This window comes from Setaria italica, chromosome VII, assembly GCF_000263155.2.
Source record: "Setaria italica strain Yugu1 chromosome VII, Setaria_italica_v2.0, whole genome shotgun sequence".
NCBI classification, from domain to species: Eukaryota; Viridiplantae; Streptophyta; class Magnoliopsida; order Poales; family Poaceae; genus Setaria; species Setaria italica.
The window spans coordinates 26504831-26516418 of NC_028456.1; the positions used below are offsets into that span (position 1 = coordinate 26504831).

An 11588-nucleotide genomic window follows, 5' to 3' on the forward strand; every position below is an offset into this window, starting at 1 on the left:
TCGTGTTCTTGTGGAAGGTACCGTGCTTGAGTTGAACCACTGCTGCAGTCGCGAGTAATGCTGAGCAGTGAGCACCGAAAAATTCGTCATGTCGCCGGAGTCCTCCTGCGACAGCGCGTCTCCACTCTCCACACTGCAGCGCTGCGGGAGAGCTTTTGAATTTGTGAACTTCAACCTGTCCCTAGTTGCGGTTCCCTCCCCATAGGCCCAGGAACCTGGCGGAGTTGATGGCCCGCGCCCCGGCCGTTTCGGCCCGTGCTCCCCTGACCCAAAGTTGGTGGAGCGAGGACGTACGGTTGTGCTGGATTGCTCGTCACTCTCTGAAGCCAAACTGCGCGCCAAAGCCTGAACGCGACGCGCCCGCACGGTGTGGGGAGGGCAACGGGCCACGCACGGGAGCGTCGAGGCTCGGGAGGCGGCGGTGACTTGGCTTGAGTGCTGTGGTGCTCGTGCTCCGGTGATCGAACGGAGGTACCGTTGGTTGGTTAATAGCCACTTGCACGCTCGCACGTACGACCGCACGAGTACGAAACGCCTTGATCGCGTTTGACGGGGGCTCCCTGAATCGTGCGTGAGAATCCGCCGGCGGCGTCCTGACCTGTCCCTTGGTAGCTTTTCCCGCCAAGGACGTGTTGCATAAAAACCTAGTCCAGGCAAGGGCAATTAGTTCATTGCGTGTACGTGAGCCAGCAGATGAGGTTTTCTTTTCTTCTTGTTTTCGTCTTCCAATTTGGTCCTTTTTTTGAATTGAACAACTGAGTAGCATCCGAGCCTGGTGATCAAGGACCATGGCTTGAGTGTCAATAAGCCATAAAAATGCTATGATAACCAACTTGCACCCTCTGAATTGAAGAAAGAAAAAAAATGCTGGTTTATAGCAAAATGAAGTTTCCTAGTGGCAATATAAGCAAGGTCGAGCTGTGTTGTTCATGAAGTTAAGGTTTGAGCTGTGTTCACGAAGTTATGGTTTGAGCTGTGTTCACGAAGTTCAGGAAGGGAAGTTCGTCTTTTGGTCTTTGGCTTCAGCTTATAATAATCTGGCCCCTCCCCCTCCAGCAAATTGACGGATTTGTAATTTAGAAATGCATTGACAGATAGGCAGTGTAGTGCGCAGAATCACTCAAGACAGAGACCCAAAAGAGAGAGGAGACAAATGTTAACATAAATAAATTCAGTTCAAATAAAATATTTGTCATTTTTTAGGGCTGTAACAAGGCAAAGTCTTCTACCATAAAACTTTGAAGTTTGAACTCGTGAGTATTTGGTCAAAACAATATCTACGTGTAGCAAAACAGCTAGCATCTTTTTCTAGCCGAAGGGCATGTCATATTGTCATCCAATTGCAAATTGAGTAAGCTTCATTCCAGCGATGTAAATCAAACTGGGAAACAATACATTTATTTTTCCTTTTTTTTCCGAAATGATAAACGTGAGTACCTTCTAGCATAAATATGAGCACCCATGCCATCGTGCGCAAGTTGGATAGTTGAACCAGGCTGGACAGATTCTATCATAAGGATATAACCAACTAAGGTCACGTAGCAATTGATTATAAATAACTTGTCTAAAAAAATATAGGATTCACAACATAATAAGTAGCGCAGCTGTGAGATTGTAAAAACAGAATGTTGTGTGCTTTTCTGCAGAGGCAGGAGCATAGCCATTTTCTATAAAAAAAACATATTCATGGACATTGGGGTACTATTCGCAAAAAATTGGACATCGGGGTACAATGAATTATGCAAAGAAATATATGTAGCAATTATCAGCCCTTAGCAGTAAGGCTCTGTTGTTGCACATGGAGTTGTAGGTTGTATAACCATTTTCAAGTGTAAGGGAAATAATTTTAGAAAGGCACGTGAAAAGGAACAAAATAAAGAGAGACCGATAAAAAAACAATTGATTTAGGTTTCAAACTTTCATTCATAAGGCTCTCATTAGTAGAGTGGGCAGTAGAATCATCAATCTTAACTGCTAAATTCTTTTTTCGAATTACCTAGACACTTCAGTAACTCCTATTAAATTTAACTGCATAATGTCAACAAATAAGGTAGTATTTGCATCTCTCTAAAAGGCATATTACCACCCTCTTTTTCACTTGTATGGTGCATTAATATTTAAAAAGTAAAATATTATAAATTTTTGACAAACAATTAATCAAATTATACACATGTTTTATGTATAGAAGTTATATAGATAGACTCATATTTCACATGTCTTTTAGTATGAAATTGACTTTATAACAATAAGATGTTATGGAGTAACTAATTGTCAAATCTTACTTTCAAACTTTATCTAAATCAGGAGCAAGTACTCAATAATACGTGAATACACCAAAATTTGATTAGATCTTTGGATTTTAGGGGCGGACAAAACATTTCAGGGTGAGGGTGAGACGACTAGACGAGTTCCCCCTGTCTCTGGTCCCCGCTGAACTAACGGGCACGTCCTATGTTTTCATCCGTTTCCATTGCAACGCCACGTCGCTCTGCCCTCCGAGCGCGCACCATAAAACCGGACCCCCCGCTCTGCTCCTCCTCCCGTCTCCAGTTCTCCGTTCTCCACTCCCCAAGCTCAAGTGCGGAGTGCCCAACAACTCCACCGCCGCCGCTTCGCAGGCAGCAGCCATGGACACGGACGACACTCACGAGCCGGCGTCCCCTACCTCGGCGTCTTCATCTTCGTCGTCGTCGTCTGCCTCCTCGTCCTCCCAGGCCCAGGCCCCGAAGAAGCGGGCGCGGAAGGACGGCAGCCGGCACCCGACGTACCGCGGCGTGCGCATGCGGAGCTGGGGCAAGTGGGTGTCCGAGATCAGGGAGCCCCGCAAGAAGTCGCGTATCTGGCTGGGAACGTTCGCCACCGCGGAGATGGCAGCGCGCGCGCACGACGTGGCCGCGCTCGCCATCAAGGGCCGCGGCGCGCACCTCAACTTTCCGGAGCACGCGCACCTGCTCCCGCGCCCGGCCTCCGCGTCGCCCAAGGACGTGCAGGCGGCCGCCACGCTCGCCGCGGCCGCCGACTTCCCCCCGCCGCCGCCGCCGTCCTCGTCCTCCGCCGACGCCGGCGCCAATGCCAAGAGCCCCGAGAGCAGCAGCTCCGACGACGCCAGCGCCGCCGCCTCGCCGCCCCACGAGGCGACCCCGCAGGACGCCGAGCCGGACCCCGACGACGCGCTGTTCGACCTCCCGGACCTGCTCCTGGACCTGAGATGCTGCGGCCCGTCCTCGTGGGCCGTCGACGACGACATGGCCGTTTCCGCCGGCGGCGCGTTCCGCCTCATCGAGGAGCCGCTGCTGTGGGAGTACTGATCAATGCCCACAGACATCGCGGGTTCGTTCTTGGAGCAGTCGCCACGCCAGTCATCAGCAACTCCCCGCATCGCCGCTAGTTGAGTATTAGAACCGATCGGACACATGTAAATGCCACCGCTTTCGTTCCTCCGTTCTGCCCTTTCTCTTCTTTTCGTAGCAAGTTCTTTTTCTCCAGATTGCTGCTCTCCCGTCCGCTGTCCCGTTCTTCCCCTGTTTTCCTTTTGCCAGATTTAGGAGCCGCGCTTGTACAAAGCTATTCCCTTTTCGCCTTCTCTTGCTTGATTTGGGGGACAAGAATATGTATAATTAACGAGCATCTTATCTTCCATCACTCCACTTTTGGCGTCCGTTGTTTAATCTCGGTGGTAAAAAAAAGGTTGGTCCGGCCAAAGAGATTTGGGCAAATGGACAGTGATACTTACGCATCCGGCTCGCCCCCATACTACTATCATCAGCTGCTGCTGCGAGTCACCTGCCTCATCTGAAAAAGAACGAGGAAAAGTCTCCCGCCTTCCAAGCCACGGCAGGAATCGGGCGGACGCTCAAAGCGCACTTTAATTCGCCCTTGAATGCGCAGCGCGCATCAGACCCCCGCTCCAAACGGTGACGTGTGCCGCGTAGAGGGAGCGGCGCCAGAGAGCGGAGCGGACCGCAGGCCGCAGCGTGAGAGCAGCGCGCTTAAGGGCCGCGACAGCGACGGCCGCCGCCTGAAAATGCGGCTTCCGGGTTAAGATTAGTGCCCGGCCTCGTCACGTAATCACACGGACACGACACCGAGACGCTCCCCTCCCTCGCGCACTGCGGATTTCCGGCTCCCTGCCCCGTCGCCATCGTGCTCGTGCCCGGCGGCCATTTCGCAATCCCCGCGCCGCGCCCCGCGAGCGCGCGCCCGACGACTACCCGAGGGAAAAGAAAACGCTCCTCCAGGTTTGAGGACGACGCCGGGTTGCTGGTCCGCGCGGCAGCGCAGGCCGCACGCGCTGCTGCCGCCACCCACAGTCCCACACCCACCCGCCGCAAGACGACGACGCGCTCGATGCTTGTCACCACCCCCATGCGGCACGTACGCATATGCACAGAAATGTGACCTGATGAGTGCTGCTGGTGGCGGGGAGGACAGCATGTGAGCAGTGCAAGCGCCAATGTGGCCGCGCGAGGAGCCTGCCAGTTGCCGCCGCGGCGGTGCGTGAGCAGTGCGCGCTGCCGGTCGTCTCCCGTGCAAGGGACCCTGTGCGCCGAGACGGGCCCTTCTCGGGGAAGACGGGGACCGATCTATGCTATGCTGAAGATTAGACAGAAACTCTTTTTTTTAATCTAAAAATGCTAAGATTAGACCGCCGGGTTTGGTCTCTGCTTAGTCACAGCTTAGCAGCAGCTGCTGCGACTTGCCCCAGGGTTTACTTAACATCAGAGGACAAGGAAAGGGTTACTTGCCATGGTGCTAGATGCTACTGCATCCACGCACCTCGCTTTAGTCCCCTGTCGCTCTTTCTTTTTTGGTCCGTTTGGCTTGCAGGTCTGGTCGATTGCGTGACCCTTTCGGTTTCGGACCGAGCCAGCCAGCCATCGTTGTCCCGAGGGCGGGAAATCAAGAAAGTTTTAGCCGGCGGGCGACCATGTGATTGCTGCTTCGTTAATCCCCATGGCATTGCTCGAATCGTGCACGAAGCTGTCGGATTCTCATCCTGGCGACACTTGAGTTTGGACAAGGCTGCTGCCTGCTGCCTGCCGGCCTAGTGATCCGGGCTCGCCCGCACACGAATCGTGGAGTACTTTCCACAATTAACTTCCCCTAGAAATTTGCGGTAGATCTAACTGCAGGATTACGTGCACGTACAGACGTACTGGCTGTGGTCGGCTTTTATTTTCGAGGAAGAGATTCCGGCGTGGCACGGCGGCACGACGGTCCGCAACATGGGTTGATGCCTTCTCCCTACCGCTCTCTGCTCTTTGGGCAATGCTTGCCGACTTGCCGTCGTGACTGACTACCACAGACTGATGTGATGAGAAAATCACATGCCGTCGACAAAAAAGGGCGATCACGCACGCCCGCTGCTGATCTCCGCGTCTGACCGGACCGGTGATCTGTGCCTTGGAGTGGCGGACACGTTATGGACATTTTTCTTTTAAGGAAAGATTTTTCAAGCTATTTTCATCCGTTATCACAATGCAAGATTCAGTAAAAGTGTAAAAACCATCCATCCATCACTGTCCATTTTTAGGGGGTATTTGAATCCTTGAGCTAAAGTTTAGTCCGAGTCACGTCGGATATTTGGATGCAAATTAGGAGGATTAAACATAAACTAATGATAAAAATAATTGCATAAATGAGAGCTAAATCGCGAGACGAATTCATTAAACCTAATTAGTTCATGGTTAGCACATGTGATGCTACAGTAAACATGTGCTAATCATGGATTAATTAGGCTTGGATTCGTCTCGCGAATTGTAAACACATGCTAATCATGAATTAATTAGGTTTAATGGATTCATCTCGCGAATTAGCCCTCATTTATGCAATTATTTTTAGCATCAGTTTATATTTAATTCTCCTAATTAGCATCAAATATCCAATACGACCCGAGCTAGGGATCCAAACACCCTTTGTTCTTCCCTTTTTGCGATATCCCGCTCCCCGCTCAGAAATCACGTACTCCACGGTGCTTGCTGCTTGGCGTGAGGTGCTGAGTTGCTGACACGATGACACCTGGCTGTGCTTCAGTACTCCAGTACCCCTACGACAAACTCAAACATCAAGATTCTTGATTAATAATTTAGCTAAAATATTTTTATTTTTAATGTAAATTTAATATGGTTGGATATGTCATTAGATGTATCTCCAACTATTATAAGTTAATAACATAAATAATATAATATAAGATAAACGAAGGATACGAACCGAGGGAGATCTGTGATGAATGCTGCCTGCCTCCTGCAACTGCAGGGTGCAGCGAGGGCGTGCAGCGGCGCCAGGTGTCCCATCCCTCGACATGGTCGTGGGGTTCGGGGTAGTGAGGTCCAACCGGCGGATCAGTCAGGCACAGACAAATGCTTGGGTTCCAGGCTGGCGTCTGCAACTGCGAGAGCCCTAACCAGGCGGTACGGCACCACGGGTCGCGCCGTACGGAGTCAGCACGCGGCATTGGGGTTTGGGGCACAGCTACGCATCCGCTGTGAGATGCTGTGGTGGACACACGGAAGAGTGAAAGCGCAGGCGGCTGCTCGTTCGGTCGCTTCCCATTTCCCATTCTTGGGAGGAGGGAGGCAAGGACTTTGACCACAGCCCAGAGGTCAGATGACACAGGAGGGTGGGATGAAGGAGGGCAAGCACGGAGTCATGGCACGGCCTCATGGGGATGGACCGATGGAGTGGAGTAGACAACACTGTTGCGTCACTGTATTTTATTTTCCGGTCTGGTTGGCGCGGGTGTACGCCGGCCCGTCCCTGGTGATCGTCGGAGAAGCATCGCGGTGGAGATCGGAATCTTTTTTCGCTGTACAAATCCGTAGGCCTTGGGAACATACTAGCAACGCTACTAGTATCAGGAAGATCCATGCTGTGCGAAAGCCTCGAGACGTCCAGAATCAGGAGGTGCTCTTGTTGTAAAAGAGCTCAATGTGAATGCCAGTTACTAAGGCTCCTTGTTGCTAGGATCAATAATTGGAGATCAATCAAAGCACCCATTCCCCGCAAACGCTACGGCGTCATGGAAAGGTCAAAGCACCCATTGCGGCACAACACAGCAGCATGAGCTAAGCACGCAGGAAATGCGTACCAGCGCATCATTAGCGTACGCCGTATTACCCACTGAAACCGGATACCATGGACCATCGGCTAGCTCTGTACGAAAGAAAACACTCGATACAGTAGCCGCCCGCGTGGGAAACAAGTGAAGAAGTATCATCCACGCGGTCAAATGAGCCTTGGACTAGACTAGCCCCCGCCTAGCGGTGGATAGCTGGAGACCTGGAGTGCTCCCTTTGTCCGTGCCGCAGTTGCAGCCGCCAGCCGGAGTGCCGGACCATGCCTGCATGTCTAGCTGGCGAGACTCGACCGAGCGCAAGACGCCAAGGGGCGAGTACGCATGTACTACTGTACATCATCGGCTTGAATGCCCTCAAGCCCTGAAGAGAGGTCCTGACAGGACTGTGGATGCCGCCACGCCGAGGGAAAATTAAAGGCAGGCCGCCGCATCCGCATATGGATAATGGACGGCTCGCTCGTCTGCCGCTGTATGTGTACGGACCCGGCTACTGAGGGATTCTGTGGATTCTCCATTCGTGGCGCCGGCCGGCCGCGTGTCCTCGCAGGCAAAAAGGCTGCCGGCCTTCGCCTGCGCGCGTCAAGCTTTGGGGCATGGCAGCGGGGGCCTCGGTTGCTACGCGCCCATGGCCGCTGCTTCGCTGGGTGCGCTTCAACTTTCAAAGCTGTTTGCTACGTGTCTGGATTTCTGCCCGTCTGTGGTTGTTGGTCCGATTGATTGGGAGGTCCTGCGGGTATTCAAAGCACCATACGCCATTACGCCGTATACGTCGTCCGAGTATAGCATCAGTATTCACTGTCAGCTAAACACATTAGCAGCTACCACAACCACGCCATGAGAAATGATAGAGCAAACGAAGAAGAAAGCCACTACTCGACTGATCATTCGTATCCAGTTTGTGGTGCGCTCTTGCCTAACCTAACTAGTAACTAAACTACCCAACCATGAAGCTTGGGTTGTATTTACTCCTCCAAACCCAAATCCTTTTCGTCTTAAATGAAGCCGTTAGGCGATGAGTCCGTTTCCTTTTGACCGGTTCCCTCTGTTAGCGTGCTGCCGACTTCTCCAATATTTTTCACCCTGATCCACGATCGCTACAGACGATACCAGGAAAGGTCCAAGTGGCGGTTCGCGGTTGAGAAGAACGACGCTTTACAAGTGGTAGCCCGCACGATCGCCACGTCGACGATGCCGAATCGAACTCGCCATCGCGCCCGAATAGAAGTTTTGTCCCCGTGGAGGGGGTTTCTCGCCGGGGAAGCACTGTCACCCTGATGTTCACCGGCAACCAACCTCGAGAATTCAATATTCGAATGGCCACCCGGAAAAGCGACCGCGGTGATGACTGATTTTATAGCTAGGCTAGGCCTAGGCAACGACGATGGAGGCGTCACCTGATATTTTGGGGCCGGGAAATTCCACGTGAAAGCTGCCTCATGCAGAGGAACGTCGCTGTGCCTGACTATTCTGCTTTCTGATGCGAGCATTTTTTTTCTGACGCTGATTAAATTCGCATCGCCACCAAAGTCAACCAACTTCATTCCGAGCGCGTCATCTAACTGATTGAGGTATGGTAAAAAGAGATTCCCATCACATCAAACTGTACATGCATTAGACGAAATTAAAAAATAATTGCACAGTTTGGTTGTACTTTGCAAGATGAATCTTTTGAGCCTAATTAGTCAATATTTGGACAATAATTCACAAATACAAACAAAATGCTACAGTATGCTACAGTGCTGGCGCAGTGATTTTGGTTCTCCAAAATCGGGCAAGTCCTGATTGATAAACCTTAGTACTACTAGTCTAATGTGCAGGTACCTGCACAGCTGCACGGCGCGCGGGTACAGCCAGATTGTTCTGGCCTCTGGGAGTACAATTGTACTACGTTTTTATTGAAGTCCTTATTATCTGTTAACCGCAAGATCGTTGTTCATCTATGTACGCATCAAGTCATGAAGTAGAATACTTGGTCGGCTTCTGAACTCCAGATTGGGTGAAACATCTGGACCTGATCATACAAATAAAGCTAGAACGCGAACAGATAACGATGGGTATTAGGTCTGCAGCCTTTGTTGTATAAATGAAGTCTCCTATCCTTCATTGTTAAAAAAAATTGGATCTCTCCTATTCTTCAGTAGAAAACGATGAACTTTTTTTGATTGCCGGCCGGCCATTGGCACTGCTCCGATCTATCTCATCCTGCGCTGCCTTTGTTTATTGTGCGTGCGTATAAATATACGTATACAGCAACCAGTAGGTAAAACGACGAGGGTTCTAATCTGGAGGGTCGCCATAAGAGTATGTTATCTAAGGGGGGCAGATTCCGGTTTAACCGAAACCGAACTCTTCGTGCAGAAAACAATGTGCTCGGCCGGACAGGTGTTCGGCGGCACGTAGAATATCTGCCGCTGCCAGGCTCCAGATACATACGGCCACGGCGGCCTCCACCTAGCTTTGCTTACGTCACGCCGTGCATGCGTGGGCTCGTGCCTGCATCCGCATGCATGCAATACGAGGCCGCCAACTGCCGCGGGTAGAATTATCCTTTCAGACTTCAGAGCGAACACCCAGTCGCGTAGATTAGACGCAATGACAAAACTGTGCCGTAAGAGCTGCGTGCCAACGACCTGCCAGTGCCCAATTATACGCACACTGAGTCACTGACACACAGTGGTAAACATGCACGTCGCCGAGATGATCGCGAGAGGGACGACACGGCGGGCCGTCGCCGTCACGGTAAGGCAGCGTCGTGCGCGGGTCCTTTTACCGACAGATCGCTCGCCCGATCCTGCCGGACCGGAACACGAACAGGGGGCAGGAGGTGGTGGTGCGGTGGCCTCTCGTACGCACAGCATGACAGCCATGTGTTGGAACTGCGAGTCTGCGAAGGAACGGTGACCGCCCCGTTCACGTGTTGCCGTTCTGTTCTGGGGGGCCGATGGCGTTGTTAGCCGGACGGACAGGAACGCGTCAACCACCCACCGCGCGCGCGCGCAAAGCGAGGATTTGATGGCCGCGACTATAGAGACATGGATGCTGGTGAATAATTAAAGAGGCAGGGACGACAGCTGGACGTGGTGCAACGCGGATGCAAAGCCGTGCAGCGATTAGACTCCGCCACGGCGAATGGCGGAGGGGATCGCCGGAGGCCGGGGACGGGGAGCCACCAAAAGGGCACTGCACTGGATGGATGGGGAGCCGGCAGGTTAAAAGGGCAAAAGGGCACAGAGGTAAAGAGGCGATGAAACTTCATTAAAAGATGATGTGTATGGGATGCGGCAGGGTCGAAAGGGAAAAAAAGAAGATGGAGGGGACACTGGCCAGTACTAGGATGCTGGGAGGGAATACTAGGCGGCACGCACTGTTGCCTGACAGGTTTTTGGCTTTGCAGGTCCAGGTAGGCATGATTACGGACAGCTAAGATCAGGCCCTCGCGTCGTCCTCCCTGGGCGGCACGAGGGCGCTCCGCGCGCTGAAAAAAAAAAGAGCGCCCGCCACCCTCACTAGCTGGCCGCCGGCGGCGGCCCTACCACCCTCTTCTCTCCTCGCCTCCACTCCTTTCCCCTCTTTTCTTCTCTTCCTTTTTCCTTTTGCTTCTTCCCATAGCAGTTGTGGTGGCGTGGCGGCCGCCTCTTGCGGCTTTGCGGCGTGGCTGCTGACGGTTCCCAATCTGTGCTTGAGGTGGATGGATCCGCGTCTCCCCTGATCGGATCCGGCCTTTCCCCTGTCGCGGTGTTCCTGTTGGCCTTCGAGCTAGCGTTAGCCGGCAATGGTGAGCTGGCTCATGGCGCCCGCAGCAAGGACAACTTGCCCAGTTTAATTTCATCTTTTTTTAATATAATTGGCAGCTCTCGTTTAAAAAAAGATTACGGGCAGCTAAGGTCGCTGGGAATTTGTTTAAGTCACTCGCGTTGTTAGGCGGCTGACAGGTAGCCTTGCATGCAATGCCCTACTTACATGCAGTGATGCAGGCACACGACAAAAATGACTTTATCACGAGTACCTTTCACTCTCAATTCTTTTCGTCTCCCCCAGCACTTTCCTAGGAGATGGTTGTAGACGATGGGCATCGGGAGGCCAATTATGAAGCCACAGCACGGTAAGTCCGAAATTGATCGCAGATCGCGATGGTGGTGGTAAATTTAGCTGGTGTTACCCATGGATGAGTATGGTCGATCGGTGAGCACATACAGTGTTGTCAAGCATGGTGCTGCTGTAGCTGCTGTTTGGGGGCCCGTCTGGGCGAGAAGCATAGACGGCCGGACGTCGTCCTGGGCCGGCCGAATCCCCGGATCCAGGACTAGGAAGGAGGACCATCCAGACATGACTCGGCGCGTAGCTGCTGACTGCTGTGGTCCTGGACTCCTGGTTTTTGATGAAGGGCCTGTTTGGGAAGGGGGTGTTAAAGTTTAACACCCCCTTTTTAACAGATTTTAACACTTTTGGTTGCCAAACACAAGTGTTAAAGATGAAGTGTTAAAATTTAACACCCCTCCTTCATAAACACATG

The 11588-nt window shown here is 52.2% G+C and overlaps 1 protein-coding gene across 1 annotated transcript; it reads left to right on the forward strand.

The window, feature by feature from the left end:
- Positions 1-2526: 2526 nt before the first annotated feature.
- On the forward strand, positions 2527-3647 carry LOC101763324 (ethylene-responsive transcription factor ERF039). The gene has a single exon (XM_004976378.2). It carries the CDS (start codon positions 2628-2630, stop codon positions 3306-3308), a length of 681 nt encoding a protein of 226 aa, XP_004976435.1. The 5' UTR covers positions 2527-2627; the 3' UTR covers positions 3309-3647.
- The last annotated feature ends 7941 nt before the right edge of the window (positions 3648-11588 follow it).

Excerpts from the sequence above, each read along its gene's own strand:
- LOC101763324 (XM_004976378.2), top strand. The coding sequence starts at position 2,628 with ATGGACACGGACGACACTCACGAGCCGGCGTCCCCTACCTCGGCGTCT.